The following is a 17735-nucleotide window of genomic DNA, read 5'->3' on the forward strand; positions in this document are numbered from 1 at the left end:
ATAGTTTATTTAATAATATAAAAATAATATTTTTTTTGAAGTTCTTAAATTAAGTCAGAACGGGTTTTTTTAGGTAATAATTTTTTCAAAGGTTTATGACGTAATAATTTTTCAAAATAACCTTTAACCGTTTGCTGCAGCGTGTAGCCAAACAGTGGTGGTGGTGGGACCCAGAAATGAGCACAGGCAACTCTAAGGCACATGGGCCACGTGGAGCTGAAACAATAGCCCCCCCCCTCCGGAACAGAATCCAACGGTTCAAATTGAATGTTTTATTTCCCCAACTGATCGTACGGTCACAATTGGCCCACTATTGTTTCAATCACTCGCTTTTACTTGCCCTATTAAAAAGTCTCCACTCTTTTTGTGCACGGAGTGGCTTGAATAAAGAATCTAAAGAAATTTTGAAAGAAAAACCCTAACGTTTAATACTCTTTTGCAGTTCTTGAAAAAGAAATTTCAAATCCTTCAGCGAGACAGTTCCCTCAAGAATGAAGGGAGCGAAACGTTTCGCGGCATCGGACTCGGCTGCGGATATGAATGACTCGGTTGTGAGTTTTTCCTTCGACAAATTAATTTCCTCCTTTTAATGTTTTCTGAAAGCAAAAACCTGGAATAGTTTCTTGCTTCACCTTTTCTCGGTTTTAAAATGCATAAATGCATAAAGACGCTGGTTCTATATTCATACATACGTATACTATATATATATATATATATATGTCCCGTTGTTTTTAGCTGTGGCGGGTAGCTGGAAGCTAGCATAGAAGATATATCTTTTTTACTATAATATATTATAATGTGATTGTTTGACTTGATTGAGGAGGATGTTTAAGTTTATATGAACTTCAGATTACATTTCTTGGCTGGTGTTCCTATATTGGGATTAGTATCGCAGAGCAAGTATGTATATGTGGTATTGTTTGCGTGAGCAAATGTTAGCAAGTTGATATTCTGTGTATGTGGTTCTGTAGCTGTTAGTCGATTGTTTTTTCTCAAAATCACAACATCACCTCTATGGTTAGTTATATATTGGACGATTTTTGAGGAACAAACAACTAGAAAGCTGGGCGAAACAAAGAAAATCAAGGATAGGTGTGAAAAAGCTAATCACGTGCTCTAATTTGGACGGTTATGATATTTCTGAATAAGGTGGAGAAAGGAAAGCTATACATTTCCCTTGCTCGCTAGGTTGCGGAACAAAGTTTGCTGGTTTAGCAAGCAATAAAAGCAAATAACATACCTAGAAGTGCTTTTGACTGCTTACCACTTAAGCTCTTACCTTGTGATGGGATACCCCGTTCTAGTTTGTGGTATGTTTGTTTTATTGTTTTTGTACTCAACTAGATGAAGATGCAAAGATTTATATTGTATAATATAAGGCATACTTGATGCGGAAAAACCTAGGATTAATTTTCCTGTTAAGAACTTTGGTTAAATTTAAGGATTTTTAGATATCACACCTAAGAAATTGAGTTGAAAATAAAAAAAGATAACTAGGAATCACACGTAGGATCTCCTAAGGATCACATATTGATGAGGATTTGATTGCATCATGCAATCATGTAGAACATATATGATTTTCTAAGCATGAACAGTGGTTCTCATAAGAAAGACTACAGAGGTTCTTACAGAGCTTTAATTTAATGCTAATCTAAGTATGACTAGATATCTTTATAGGGAAGAAACATAAAATAACTTACAGAACAAATATAAATTGAAAGGAAGATTATAGTTTTAATCCCTTGTGGTGTGCCCTATTCTATTTTGGGACAGAGACTAGCTTGAAGTGTCACATTTATACAAGGGGATAATGGTGTCACTCTAATGAGAACAAAGTCTTGTGTGGCTTTAAAATTTTCTCTTGCAAAGGAAATAAAAAAAAAAAAATCCTCATTTTTCTGTTTCATCCTAAAAGACAATCATGTCTAAAAGATGTTACCTTTTTAAGATATTAAAACTTCATGAATAACATTAAATTTAATCCAATTGATTTTGTTGATTATTGCAAGAGACTCTCTAGCAAGAATAGTATTAGAACCACCACGACCTATGCAGTCATTAATATAACAAAGTTATCCTTTTGTTTAACAAGGACACTCAAGGTAGTCAATAGCAAGAAAACAACAATGATGTTTTGTTTTGGAGAGAGTTAGACCAACAAAGGTGAAACTATATGTATCCAAATTCTAATGCTATTAAAATTATTATAGACTCCGTATAAACTTTAGATTTAACTTCTAGTCTGGTTTGAAAACCTTGGTCCAGTGATTTGTTCATTGTTTTCGGTGTTCGGAATTCAGGGAAGAGGTGGTTAAATATGTCTAAAGTATTGATAGTGGAAGTTACTTACTGGTTGTTTTAGAGATTTGCGTTGGCTTTTGATTTTGTGATTGTTCATTTGTTTTTTTTTTCTTCCCTTTTCTCGGACAGTTGGGCTCTGTGGAGCCTGAGACAGGTTTTTGGGACCATTTTCTGGATTATTTGGAAAGAAAGAAACAATAGAGTTTTTGAGGGTATTGAGTTGGATTTTGTCACTATCAAGGATAGGTGGTTATATTTTTCTGGATCTATTATTTTAGGTCACAATCTTGATAGTTTGGAGGGCTTTGGTTCTATTGTAGATATACTTATTGATTTGTAAATTTTTTATCTTTTTGTACATGGCAGCTCACCCTTAACGCCTCTTCATTAATATATTTCACACTGTTATCTCAAAAAAAAAGATGAGGGTTTGATTTCATTGCAAAACCATATAGAATATCTCTGTTGAGAAAATTTTGTGAATATGAATTATGGCTTTACTAGGATTCATGGAAGAGATTACAAAGATATTTTTTGGCCTTTAATTTGGTCTTAATCTAACTATTATTAGAAGTCCTACTAAGAAAATTAAAAAGAATTTAAAGCATAAAAAAGTTTCTTAATACTTCTAAAATTATAATAATAGACTCCTAACTATTATAATAACTTCAGATTTGAAAGGAATATAGTTCCTAATCCATTTAGAAAGCCTAGGTCAAACCTTTCTGCATCAAATCTTTCTGGAACTCAGTGGAGTCCAGAAGATGGCCCTTAGAGCAAAGCTCTAGTTTTTAAAAGACTTCTCAGAATTGTTGCTTTGCTTCACTTCAGGTATCACCTCCATTTGTCAACAGCAAATCCATGGTTCATAAGGAAGAGACTGTAAGCTAGAACAGAAAAGCTGCTTGCCCTATTTAAACATTTCTGGAATAAATATCTTAGATCAGTAGTAAAGCAAGATTTCTGCTTTTTTTTTTCAACGAAAAAAAGAAAGTTCCTGGAAATTGTATTTCATGCACTATTTGTTTAATGTCATATGCTTTTTTTTTAGATAAAAGTATAGAAATATATTAAGGAAGGCACCAAGGGTGTACCGCCCATGTACATTTCATGTCATATGCTTACTATACTTCTTGATCCTTATTCTGTTATTAGTCAACATTTGGAGGCTTATCATGAATTTTTAATGACAATACAGTTGCGGAATAAAAGAATAATGTCTGGATCCCCTTTTGATGCGCAAAGAGCTGAACCGTCACAACAGGTGGGGACACAGCCCTTGGACATCCACCGAGCCGAGTCATCTCAGCGACACGTGAGAGCACTCAACAACCAATTTGCAAGGTGCGTTTTTTAGCTCTCTACCAGGAATTGAGCTTTTGTTGATTAGCATGAGGCAGTCTCTTCTTTGTATTGTATCAACTTAATGGTGTGGCCTCTTGTAATTCAGACAGTTTGTGTCAAGTAAAACAATAAGTCTGCGTTTATCTAACTATCTGTGCTTCTTGCATAATCATATTCTATATGGAGGCTGTTACAAGGTTTCTATAATATTCAATGCTTAACTGACTTTTCAGAATGATGACCGATCCTTTCCTTGCAACTTCTATTTTTTTTAATTTTTGGATACCATAAAAGTAGACCTTTTTTTCTTATTTTCTTCTATTTCAAATAGTTGGGTGCAAGCACAACTCAAGAATCACCCTGATGAACTTTGGGAAGATGGTGTGCAAGACTACCTTGCTCATGCTTCTAACATTATGGTAAGCATTGTAGTTTCATTTCCTCTTTGCATCTGCATATGTTTTCTGGTACAAGGACAGCCAATTTGAGCCATCCTTAAGGTTATATACTCAGCATAACTCATGTGAATATTTTGTGGACTAGCCTTTTTATTTTGCGTTTGATTCATTTTAGTGATGGTTGAGCTCTTTCTAGGATCATGCAGAACACTAAGTTAAGAATAGAAATAAACAAGCTCTAGGCTTGTTTATGTATGACTCTCCAATTTCCCTGAATTATTTTGCTGTCATCTTGGTGAATTCACTGCTTCAATAAGAAGAGTGTGATGGATTGTACATTGCCCTTAGCTGTATTTGTTCACAACAGTCCTTGTTTCCCATGCCAAGTCTTCATAAAAATGAAATGGTACTGCAGACAAAAGCAAAGCATGATGCTCATGTTTTGTTTTTGGCTAACTTGAGAGGTTTGCTCCATCTATCCCCTTGCAGGAGAAGTTCAGTGATGTCGTTAACTGGCTCAAAGCGAATGCTGTAAAAGGAGACAATTCATCGCCAGCTGAATCTCATGTCACTGAGAAGAAATTGTTGCCTGAAAATAAGAATGAGATAAAACCACTTCAAGAGAAGACACATTTAACTCGAGAAAATTCAACCACAAGCTTCACAACTTCATGGAGCACTGGAGCATTCTCCAACAGTCAATCCGGGTTATTCTCCAACAGCCACTCTGGGTTATTTTCCAACAGTCAATCCGGGTTATTCTCGAACAGTCACTCTGCATTATTTTCCAACAGTCAGTCTGGGTTACTATCCAATAGCCTCTCTGGATTTGCCAACACTCAATCTGGATTATTCTCCAACAATCAAGCCCCTGTCTTGTTCTCCAACAATCAATCCCCATTTACATTTGGTATGTATTGACTATTTTACTTCAGCAATATGCTGTGGTTTTTAATGGATTCAACTTTTGTTTTACATTGTTAAAAACTGAAAAAATTTACCAAAGAAATTACATATAAACTTCCTGGCGATGTAAGCCAAGTTTAAGTTGTAAACTTTAAGGGTATAAAGTGCAGAGGATTTTTGCTTTATGTAATAGTTTTTCATGTCGGCTATTCAGTAAGTTGCTTGCTCTTGTCTAGGTAGCTTATAGATGTATTCAACTACGCTCCTGGGTGCGCTGAGTATATATATACATATATGTATATATTGTTATCAAACCCAATATAACCTAAACACCCTTATTGTTTTAGACCTGAACTCAAAAATCTTAACCCATGCTACTAATCCGAACCCTAGAAGGAAGCAACTAATTTGCCTCATGTTCTGCCCTCAATTAAAATCTGCAATTAAATTCCTAAATCAAAACTTCATTGCTCTTTTAATGTGAACAGGTATCAGATTGTCTTGCTGGGTTTTTTTCTCTATTTTAAATTTCTTCTAAAATTTGTGAGTCGAATACAAGTCATCCAAATTCTTGTCGCGTATATGGTTTTCTAGAGTTGCTTAATGTGTTCTAGTGATGTTGTCTTTTCTAGTTCAAGAAGCAAAATCTTTTGATTGTCAATATGGTTTCTTTTATGTATTTTGGTAGTTAATTAGAGTTGCTTTTGATATTGCCACTTTCACCAACATCATTACTTCTACATCTTACTAAACTAATAATTAGTTGCAAGTTGAACGGCTCAAACTATAGTTACTAGTTAGAAGTTGTGAGAATTGTTTTACTAGTCTTGGTAGATTAGGTGACATGATTACTCTTGTGCATGGAAGCAAGGTAGCACCCTTTCCTTTTTATGATTCATGTCAAGCTTTGTGGCAACACATGAAAGACTTGGATATAACAATTTAAACCTTAGATATGATTCATTAGGAATATCTTAACATTTGTATTGTGATATCTAATGCACAAAAGGAAAATCTAATAGTGTCAAAGAGTGATTTGAAAGAGACACCAATGAGGGAAGAGAAGTTGGAGACAAGAGGAGAAAATTAAATGGGCCAAAGAAGGAGATGCCAATATTTGATTATTTCTAGAATAGTGAATGCTCAGAGGAGAAAAAATGCTATTAAGGCTACTGAGTTATGCACGGGAGGATTTTGAGATTGTCATGAACTAATTGATTGTCTTGTAACTAGCTATTGTATATTGGTGGTACCCCCTTGGTACCTATGTGCATAATAATATTTTTCTTTTCTCTAAAAAAAAAAAGATGTAAATATCTTTTGTACATGTGCACTCTCTTGGTGCTATAGCATTAGTATATTGTTTATACTTTTTGTCTAAAAAAATTATGAACTAGCACAACCTTTCTTAGAGGGGATTGATTAGAGTCTGATATAGAGAGATAAGGCTACGTCATTGGAGAGACCATTAGAGGAGGAGGAAACTAGACGAGCCATTTGGGAGCTTGGCAGGGATAAATCTTTGATGCTTGATGGTTTCACAATATAATTTTTTAAGGGTTCCTTGGAGATTATTAAGATGGATCTAAAGAAGGTTTTTGACAAATTTCATCTGAATGGGTCCATGTGCAAGAGTATGAACTCCACTTTCATTACTTCAATCCCAAAAAAAAGGATAAGTCTATGAAGGTCTTGGACAACTGCTTGATTAGTTTAGTGATAAGTGTCTACAAGATCATCGCAAAGGTATTTTACATAAAAGAGGCGTAGTGGGGGTCATAGACACACTATATCACTTAACCAGAGCGCCTTTGTGAGAGGTAGACAGATCCTGCATGCCTCCTTAGTTGCAAATGAAGTAGTTGAATTTATTAGAAGGTATAGGAAGAAAAGTTTGGTGCTCAACTTAGATTTTGAGGAAGTATATGATCAAGTTAATTGGGGTTTCTTATATAGAGTGATGGAAGCCAAGGGATTTAGTGTAAGATGGCAAAGGCGGATTAGAGGTTGTCTGCAATTTTTTGCTGTTATTGTTAATGAGAAACCTCGTAACTGGTTTCAATTCTTCGGGGAATTTAAAACAAGGTGACCCCTTTCTCCATTCGTTTTCACTTTGGTAGTGGATGCTCTTAGTAGAATGCTAACTAGGACCGTAGAGAGAGATTCAGTAAGAGGACTAAAGTTAGACACATATAGGATAGAGGTCTCTCATTTACAACTGGCAGGTGATATGATGGTATTTTTATAAGATGATAACAAATCCATCGGGGACACTTTCACCATCATCCAAGTGGCAAAGAGTAGATTCGCAAGGGTGAACATAGAAAGCAAGATGCTTGATTATCTAGTGAGATCCATTAGATATACTATACTAAAATGTCCCATCTCTTGGGTTTCTTTAGGGGGTTAACCATAATACCCAGGCTTTTTAGGTGAATTGAAAGTGGCAAAATGTCTTGAGAGTTGAAAAGAGGGGGCTTTTTTCACTTTTTTTTGGGGGGGGGGGGGGGGAATGTCCCATCTCTTGGGTTTCTTTAGGGGGTTAACCATAATACCCAGGCTTTTTAGGTGAATTGAAAGTGGCAAAATGTCTTGAGAGTTGAAAAGAGGGGGCTTTTTTCACTTTTTTTTTGGGGGGGGGGGGGGGGGGGTTCGTTATACATATCGTCCCTCTTTAGGATTCCAATAAGAGTAGATGGGAAGATAGGGAGTCGCATGAGGAGATTTTTTTATGGATCGGAGTGGGTGAGGATAAAGGAGATCACTTGGTTAATTATGATACATGTTAGTTACCTAGGGAGTCTGGTGCATTAGGCCTGGGAAATCTCAGATCCAAGAATTTATCATTATTGGTTGAGTGGTTTTGGCGCTTCCTTCAGGAGCCGAACTCTTTGTGGCACAAGGTGAGCAAAAGCATCTATGGGTGCAGAAGGAATGAGTGAGATGCAATTACATGTACAACCAATTCTCACCGTTGTCCTTGGAAGGCCATCTCCCAATCCTCATTATGCCCATCTTGCTCATATCCGCTTAGGTGACGACTGTAGAGCCAAATTCTAAGAGGATACTTGGGCAAGTGATCAGTTGTTGGCCACTAAATTTGCACACGTTTATGGTTTGTCCACAAGACATAACACTCCTATCTCACATTTTATTCTGAGCACATAGGGGAATACAACTTGGAACTTTCGCCTTAGTCATCACCTTTCTGAAAGGGAGGCTTTTGAAATTCTAGATCTCTTGAAACTCTTGGAAACCTATCTAAATAACATCCCATCTTGATACTATAACATGGACTTTGGAACCTGCAAGCATATACACATGTAAATCCTTTTCTGAATATCACATTTCAAAACCAAATATAACCCATTTTTCAAGGCTAAAGTATTTTGGAAATCTCCTGCTCCTTCAAAGGTCAATCTCATGGACTGCCATCCATCAGAAACTAAACGCGAACAATATCTTCCAAGTCATTTGACCTGACCGCATTTTGTCTGCAAATATATGTATGATGTGCTTTACAGGGGAGAGACGTACTCCTACTTGTTCTTTATATTTTGATATATCTTAGAGGTTTTGGACAAAGTTGATAAAGGTTTTTGGCATCTATTGGGTGACCCATCCAACGGTTGAGATTTGCATGACCTGTTATATCAAGGAAAGGGGGTGTTTCAGGAGTTAGACACTCTGGAGAGGGGCTCTTTTTGCAGGGCTGTGGTGTATTTGGCTTTTGGGAACTGTAGGATTCTCAATGATTGAGCTACTTCTTCCATAGAGCTGTGGGAGAGGGTCACTTTTTTGACAACATATGGGTTAAGGCACACGGCTACTATTCTACCACAAGCATTACCAATCTCCATCGTAACCAGGAAGACCATTGTTTGTTTGCAATTCTTTATTTATTGATTACTTGTCTAATATCATATGGAGGATGTCTTATTTTCCTCGGTTGTACTTTTTTCCCCTTTTCCATCACTAATAATATTTCTTCTCTTATTAAAAAAAACCAGTGATAAGAGTTTTAGAGAATACTACTCTATCAAGCCCATGTACCAAGAGTTGAATATTTTGTTGCCTCTAATTGTTGACATTAAGATGATGCAAAAACAGATGAACACTTGTTAATTTGAACTTGTTAGGTCATAGATTTTGCAAGTATAGAGCTTCCTATACTCATTGAAACATATATACGGGTTTTGAGTGCATCATATTCATCGGACTAGTGTACACAGTCTATTGGCATTGGTCTTGTTTCACATTTTCCATGTCATATGCCATAATGGTGGTGGTCCTACTTTCTAGTAGAGATGGATGGTATGGATGTAATGGACAATATGTAAGTAGAGACATCCAACAATGTTCTAACCTTTGTGAGACTTGTTGGAGTTTACATGGAAAATCTCCTCGAGTTGCTAAAGCATTTGGAGTTTACATGTTGTAAACTTTGGTGCCTTCTCTATGAAAAAGATGCCTATACATTTAGTAGAAATCAAAAGTCCTGTAATTTTTCCTATCTCAAAAATCAGAAATAGGGTAATCACTAAACCAGAAAAGTATGAAGACTGTCTCTTAGTCATAATATAGGTAACTCAACATCCTGAAAAGCCCCCTCTTGTTCCTCAATTCAAAGAACCTTGGAGATTGTTAGGGGATAAACTCCAGTGCCAACCCATACCCAATATCTTCTGCAACAGAATCCCCAATGGTTCAGTTTTCTTTTTTGATTTACCAGTTGAAAGGACATTATTGAAGCTGACCTTCTTTCAATTAATGGGCATATTGGTTTTTGAAGTAAATAATTGAGAAACAAAAAAATTGGAAAGAAGAAATCAAAGCTAACACCTTGGAACATTCCTGCCGACTACTTAGTTTAGCTTACTAAGATTTATGTAAATTGGAACTTACAACCTTTTTTTCTTGGTCGTAGGAAGTCAAAGCCAAGTTGCAGCAAATCATAACACTTCAGATGATGTGGATGATGGTGAGATAATTAAACTTTCTCATTTTATTCCATTTGGAACCCGTTTAAGCCACTACTTCTGATCTTTATCATGCATTTTGTACTTATTATTATTTAGACAGTTTGTGCATTCGTTCTACTATTTCGATAATCTTATAATTAAATACACAAACCTACTACAGAGTGCTCCTGGTTATAGCAGTTGCTACTTCACTCCCTTTATGAGAATGTGGATTTGAACCCTTAGTTCTATGCCCTTTATAATGTGATGTGAAAGATAAAAAAAGGGGCATATATCTGCTTATCAAATGGGCAGCACAGACCTTATTTAGAAAAAGGTTCCAAATGAGTATTTGGGTGGCTGGTGCATGGTGATTAAGGTGTCGCCTGTTGCTAGTTTTCGGTGTTGGTAAATTGCATGTTGCCAGTTGTTGTCAGTTAACTACTGTTTGCAATAGTTAAATTTTGGCTTTTGAAGCTCACTCCCCGTTTGATGACCACTCCAACAAGAACAATAAAAACAACAATAAAGAAAAAACATATATGCTCTTGTGGGTAGGCCAGAGGAAACTGAAGATTATACACAGTGCTTTCTATTGAAAAATCAATCTGATTTAATTTATTTCATACCTTTCACTCAATGAGAAAATGGGTTAGATTCTTTTTCTTATCAATGATAGTTATATAAAGTTAGCTCAATGCGATGTATGAATAATCTACTTAGGGAATATAAATATACAAATACTTTATATACGATCATGAGTAATAGCAAAAAAGATTAGGATATTAGGGAATTGTAATAAAAAAGGAAAGAGATCTAAAAGATCTTTTTCCTAAAATTCATATTATTTGTTATTTTTTCTTTCAGTAACTGTCTACTCGATAAGGCATGATTTCAAGATTTTATGTTAACATTATTGGAGCATGTTGTAAAGCTGGTTGTTCACTAACATTACCACATGTCACAAACTTGAACTAATGCACCATTTAGCATTTTTCATAAACTGCAGAGAGTCAATATATTGCCTGGAACTTTATTTTCATATGAGTATTTCATGTTTTCCTGGATTACCAGAGGAATTGCCTCAGCCTTGTAGCCCATCTGTGAAGAAATCTGAAGAAAAGGGCGTTATTGTAGTCCATGAAGTCAAGTGCAAGCTTTATGTTAAGGTATTTGTCTGTGAAAACTCATAGAAGGTACTTGTTACTATACTTTTTGAAGTGGGCGTATTGCCCATGAGATAAGTATTTATAATTATATAAATACACACATATATATACATGATTCCTGGTATTAGTTCTGCATAATAAGAAGTAACCTCCTCCATACTCAAAGCATCCAGAGTACAGCACTCTATGCCATCTAACTGCTAACCAGTATTCTGCTTCTGCTACAACATGAATGTGTGTCAGGATGAGTCTGCTATTGTAATTGCATATGTTGAATATTGGACACTAAACAGATAATTTTTTTTTTTTTGAAATTAAAATGGTGAAGTATTGATATTAACAGATAATCCTTTTTATCCCGGCATTTAATATCAAAATTGCCATTTTTAACCTTTTCTAATGTATGAGAATTATGTTCAGATCATGTTACATACTGGCTAAATGTTTATTTAAAAAAAAAACATACTGGCTAAATGTTGAACATTGAAAAAGTGGAAGTCATTGAATGATGTGTTCTATATGCTAGTACATGTTTTTCTTAACTATACTGGGAATTGTCGAGCTTAGGAAAAAGTGCATACCAATTTTGGTTAGCAGATCATGATATTATATATCAGCATGCTAACCATCATGATCCAATTCTTTGACCTTGGCTATGGAAGGCCAGCCTTAGCTTAGAGAATGCAAATAGCTTATACCCACAGCATCAGGCTAACATTTGATGTCTTATACACTCCTTATTCTTCATATTGAGCATGTGCATGCATGTGTATAATCAACTTCTTTGTCTTGGGACACTTCGGTGTGCTCTTGAAATTATTTTGTTATTAATTTCAAAACCACAGTCAAGAAAACCATCTTTTATGTTGTTTTCATCACATTTCTGGACACTTCTTACTGTAATGACCCCGAAAATTTGAATGAAATATATGTATTAAAAATGTCAAATGCGGAAGTGTAATAAAAATTTTGATTAACATCCCTTGAACAATAACCAAAATGTACTCAAAATATGAAATTACAAACTAAGGGAGATACTCGAAATAAAAACTATAAATATAACTATAAAGTCTTTAGGCGTCCCCGTCGCCGTCTTCCTGTGGAACAGGCTCAGAAACAATGTCTTCCTGATCTGAAATGGTTAAATAAGGAATGAGCTACACCAGTCCAGTAAAGACATCACACTATCTCACCGCCACGGAAGTAAAGGTGGGTATAAAACAAAATGACAAATGGAGCATAATTTATAACAAATTCTTTTATCAATAATAAAATTCTTTACTGTTCACTTATCTCAGCGAGATCCATGAAAACAACATCTGAAAATAATAACCTTACAATATCATGAAACCATATATACTTTATAACACAACATATATCACACTTTTACATTTCAATCATCAGGAAACAGATTTCCTCTTTTACCAGCCTACTAGTATCCCTGGGAATCCATAGGGGGTCCCCTCTACACGTGAACCATTAACATTCACAACCTGATTCTAGGGCCGTCCTCATACCCCATCCGGTATGGGCGCCAAAACCATGAACCGCAATACTCCGTCCGGTATGAGGGTGAAACGGGCCGTCCCCATACCCCGTCCGGTATGGGCACCAAAACACATAAGGTCTCCATACCCCGTCCGGTATGAGAGACCACGTTCCCGGTAGGGTTCCCTACGGACCCGGTCCGTTCACCATCTCGCAGGATATCTAGTCAGGCTGTCCACATTATCCACTTATCAATTCACATAACCTTTTTTGCCCTTTTTCTTTGTCTTAATCATTTAATCACACACAACATGTAAACCAGTAATTGACATCCAACAAAACAACACAGTACCGAGTTCACCATAATACAAACCATAATAAAAGAAACCATAGTTCATGCATACGAGACCATAACATAATTACATCAAACATCATGCTGCATTTAATACTAAAAATTAGATCAAACAATAACAGACCAACACTGTATCAGACTCGGGCTCCATTAGCAACCTTAATCAATTATACATCTATAAAGTCACACAGTACAGTTTAATTATTTATTTAGCTTTAATACCGTGATAGGAAATAGGGTGAGGTGTTCTTATCTGTTTCGGGGTCTGAATTCGACTCTACAGTACGCCTACAGGCTGTCCCTAATTTTCCCTGAATTTTTTCCGGGAAACTGAAACGCACTACTCGTACCTGCACGTGTCCCAAAAAATCCCAAATTAGACCTAGGGCCCCTTTCGGCCAATATCGCAATTCCGGCACAGCGGCTCCGCCGTGGCGCCGTCGATTCGCCTCGGGTTGGCCGTTTTCGGCCACGCTTGCATCGGTCCCTGCGGTAAAACAACCCTAGTGCCCTCGGTGGGCCGAAAAATCACGAAAAATCGAAACTTATCGGCGGCGGTGCTCTCGGGTGCGGCGGCTCCTCCGCCGTTAGTCGCGTGTTGATGTTTGGCTCCGATCAACCTGTAAAGAAAAGAATGGTGATCACAGTGGTATAAAATTTGCATCAAATAGAGGCCGAGAAGGGCCTCATCGGAGGCAAAAACCGAGGAGGGACGCGGCGGCGTCGCTGGGTTTCGGCTGGGTTTTTCGGCCGTTTGACCATAGGCGGACTCAGCATCGAAAAACGAGCAGGGAGGAGAAAATTTACCTCAATCGGCGGTCGGAAACTTCCCCGGTGCGACGGCGGGTGGCGATGGCCGGCTCCTCTGGCGTCTGGTTCTTCTTCTCCGGCGAGGCACTGGCGGCTAAGGTTTTCTGGTCAGGTGTGGGTGGGGTTATTTATACCATTTTCCTTTTAATCTCAGCTGTTCATCAAGATTAAATCTGAACCGTTCGATCGCGATTTAATTGGAATTAAATTTGGGCCGTCCATCGCGATGTAATCTGGGCCGTCCGTGCCTGATTGAATCTGGGCCGTCCGTGCGCGTGAATCTGAGCTGTCCGTGCGCACGTTTGATCTGGGTCGTCCGTGCACGCGGGAACGGATCTGGGCTGTCCGATCGCGCACACGTGGATCGCCTACGTGGCCCGTCCCCTGGTCAGCGTTTCCTTGCCACGCGGCGCGTCCTGGTTGGTCGGGGCTGCTAACCGGGCCATTGACATGGCTGATGACGTGGTGTTGACGTGGCACAACTTTTTTTAAATTGCGTTTTGACTCCCGGTTTCCGATTTTCTTTTCAAAAACACCCCCAGAATCCAAATTTTCACCCTTTTTTCCCAAAATCAATTTCAATTAAATCCAAATAATATTTTTACCCAATTTTATCACTATTATTATTTTTATTTTCATTAAATTAAATTAAATAGAAAATCAAACAAATAAATAAAAATAAAAATAAATAAAATAAAAATTTTTATTTTTATTTGGGTGTTACACTTACAACTTTTCTTTTTGTGCCTTTACATTTTGCTCTGAAGATGAATGACCTGACAGTTGTGTTCGTCTTGGTGCATCCAATTCTTTCTAAATTTTGTGATTGGTGGTTCTTTCAAAAGATATTCAGTTGGTGGTGCCCTCATTTTTCCTAGATTTTGTCGAGGTGATGGTGTACCTAGACATGGAGTAGTGTGCATCAATATTTTTCTCTTCTCCTCAATGACAAATGTTTGGAGCTCACACTTTCTTTTTACATGGATCGCACCCGTTTTTGTGCTGTGTTTATAACATGATATTTTATCTATTGAAATAAAAAACACTAACTTTTCTGTTTTCTTGTTCTTAATCTTGTGTACAGTCAAGTGATCCAGCAGATAAAGATGCATGGAAAGATAAAGGAACAGGACAACTTTGCATTAAATGCAAAGAGGGTGTAAGCAAGGGAACAAAAGAATCCAAACCAACCGTTGTTGTTCGAAATGATGTATGTTTCTTCCAAATATTTCGATCTGCAGATTTTAAATTTTTTGTGATTTTTAGTGGATGAGATATGTTGCTATTAGATCTTATTTCTTGACAACAAAAGAATCCAAATCAACAGTTGTTGAAATGATGTGTGGTTCTCTCCAAATACTTTGATCTGAGATTTTAAATTCTTCGTGATTTTTAGTGAGTGAATTGTTGCTATTAAATTTTGTTTCTTAACCGACTATCCTAAAGTAAAGAGTAAGGACTGTAAAGTCAAAAATACCTGCTTTTCCTATGGATTTGAAGCAGAAAGAAACTCTGGAGCATTAATTGGACATATTGGTACTTAATGTTTTTAAGTAATGTTAGTCTCAGGTTTTTTCATTGATATCCTAGTTTCTTCATTGATCTTAAGTTTTTAGTGATATTGCAGTTTTTCCATATGATAAGCATTATCAAATTCTCCTTCTAATATGTTAAGAACATATTGGCATTCTTTTTCTCTGTAGATTTCTGGAGAAATAAGATAATGCTCAGAACAGGATTTACACTCTAGGGGTATTTCAAGCATATTTGTCATGAAATGTTTTGAGCAGATAATTGCTTCAAGAACTGTTACTTTTAAGTGAATTCTAAAGGGATCTGGAAAATCATCAGCTCTTTTAGAACTAAGAAAAGGCTAACAAACAATCTCTTCTCCCAGAATAGTAGAAGAAAATACAAAGAAATGTAGTTGAACAGTGAACAACTGAAAGCATATTAGTAGCAACAAAGCATTCAGCTCTTCACTGTCCTCTGAGGCTGTTTTCAAATGTTGTAGCAACTTACATATTGTTTGGTTATCTTGTAGGCGACAGATCTTAGTCAAAGTTACATTTATCAATGCCATCTGCTGGACTGTAGCTTGTATCCATAACATAGCATTTTCTAACAACAAATCTAGTTGAAAATATGATAGGAGAGATGCAATTATTTTAACGAAAATGCATTACCAGGAAAGAGTGATGGCTCAATAATATTCTTCTAATGTTCGCATTAACTTTTACTTTTAGTCCTTGGTTTACTTCATGGCAAGGCAGATCACTTAGCCAACTAAAGCCACTTGCTATAGTTTGATTGTTAGGTTGATTGATCATCTGGTTGTTTATTTGCATGAAAAGATCAGTAATGATGATATGATAAATGATTCTTTAGGTTTGATATGTAGATTTCTGCTTCTGTTTTGTTTCTGTCTATTTCTTTCATGCCTTCTGTATGGAAAGTGTACGTTGTAGATGTTTGGCATGGCCCTGTTCTCTTTATGGTTTTTGGAGAACATAGACTTAATTTGTGATAAGATATTCTCTATGCTATTACTTCCTATATTGCAATAAAAAAGCATTTTTCCTTACACTTTCTGAACCATTTGTCGGATGGCAGGTGGGAAAGGTGTTGCTTAATGCTTTTCTATATCCAGGAATCAAGACACCTTCGCAAAAGAATTCCCTTGTTGCAGTATTTCATACTTCGGTAATAGATACTAATGCTCTCTTTGCATTTTAAATTGGACGGGTGATCTCTCTTTAGAGATTTGCTTGTTCACCTGTGGATCAATTCCCATCAGATTGTTTTAATCTAGAATCTGGGTCATCTTAGAGACAGTGCTTTGTTTGAAACTAGTAACTAGTTTCTGCCATTGTTATCATGCATACCTCCATGGCTGTCTTATTTCTGTACTTTATTTGTTTTTCAAATATATATTCTTTTCTTGGGGAAGTAAAAGAATGTTCCTGTAAATTTATGTTGTTTCTGAAGAATCAAATGAAGCAGCTTGGTCAAATAGTTAAGCAAACCCAGCTACTCCAATATAGCAGCTTGATGATCTAGGTTCATAATCGGTCCTGTCAAATGGTAGTGTTGTAGACTACAGACAGGGATATGCTTTTACTGTTAGCCTTCGCCAAAATCTTCTCAATTGATACTATTTCTGGAATCATTTTTTTTGTTCAAACCCCTGTAACTCATGAGGATTGACTTTTCTTGGTTTTTTATAGGGTGAAAATGGTGCTAATGATGAGACTGTCACGGCGCGCACATTCTTAATTAGGTTGAAAACGGAGGACGATCGCAATAAGCTAGCGACGGCAATACAAGACTATGCCCCTGCAACATGAAAATTACTACAAATGGTATGAAATGGTATTCATCTTATTTTTGTGCCCAAAGATCCGGAAAATATACTGTGTTCCTTGATAACTACTGGTCTTTTAGGTCATAACGAATCACTGCCAAGATTGGCTTGTAAACAAATAAGCCAGTCCTATTTTTGTGGGGCGGACACCAGGAGCTTGGGACTGTGAAAGGAACTATTGTATAAACTTAAAGAGGCCGCAGGACTTGTAACATAAGAGGAGTTTTCTTTTTTCAAGGAACCAACTCAAGAGGTTGAGTTTTATATTTTGCTGAAAAATTTAGTGGTTACAAGCTCTTTCTTTCTTTTATATGCACGTGGATCCTTTTTTTCTTAATTTGGAAAGTTTTGTAATTTAATACAAGTTAAACAACAATGCACCACTTACCTATCATCCTAAAAGAAAAATTCATGGCAAATAACGCTTTCTCCATGAACCGAAAGCAAATGTGCTCATTTTAATGGTCCGTCTTGGTCTTAGCTGGTGAAAATCATTTGTACGTATCAGAGTAGAGTTCATTTACTATATTCTTCTGGGGCGGGGAAAGAGTTTTTCTCCCACTTAATATGCAAATTGTTGAAGTTTTGCATTTGGTCAGAAACACATGCCTGTACTCTCCCTTGACCACAACTAGCAACTGG

The 17735-nt window shown here is 36.7% G+C and overlaps 1 protein-coding gene across 2 annotated transcripts; it reads left to right on the forward strand.

The window, feature by feature from the left end:
- Positions 1–358: 358 nt before the first annotated feature.
- On the forward strand, positions 359–17403 carry LOC110817612 (Pleckstrin homology (PH) domain superfamily protein). 2 transcript variants are annotated; one of them, XM_088217545.1, is made up of 10 exons: positions 359–551; positions 3500–3645; positions 3977–4064; positions 4533–4953; positions 9877–9930; positions 10985–11079; positions 14814–14939; positions 16343–16432; positions 16957–17091; positions 17174–17403. In XM_088217545.1, exons 1-9 carry the CDS (start codon positions 492–494, stop codon positions 17074–17076), a joined length of 1200 nt encoding a protein of 399 aa, XP_088073671.1. In that variant the 5' UTR covers positions 359–491; the 3' UTR covers positions 17077–17091; positions 17174–17403. The 2 variants fall into 2 exon arrangements, with proteins under 2 accessions (XP_088073671.1, XP_088073672.1); XM_088217546.1 differs by having other exon boundaries at positions 359–548.
- The last annotated feature ends 332 nt before the right edge of the window (positions 17404–17735 follow it).

Source organism: Carica papaya, chromosome 4 (assembly GCF_054855325.1).
Source record: "Carica papaya isolate Zhongbai chromosome 4, ASM5485532v1, whole genome shotgun sequence".
Lineage (NCBI taxonomy): Eukaryota > Viridiplantae > Streptophyta > Magnoliopsida > Brassicales > Caricaceae > Carica > Carica papaya.

Coding starts and splice junctions, on each gene's coding strand:
- LOC110817612 (XM_088217545.1), top strand. CDS start 492: ATGAAGGGAGCGAAACGTTTCGCGGCATCGGACTCGGCTGCGGATATG. Junction 4,954..9,876: donor TCAATCCCCATTTACATTTG/GTATGTATTGAC, acceptor TCTTGGTCGTAG/GAAGTCAAAGCCAAGTTGCA. Junction 11,080..14,813: donor AGTGCAAGCTTTATGTTAAG/GTATTTGTCTGT, acceptor TCTTGTGTACAG/TCAAGTGATCCAGCAGATAA.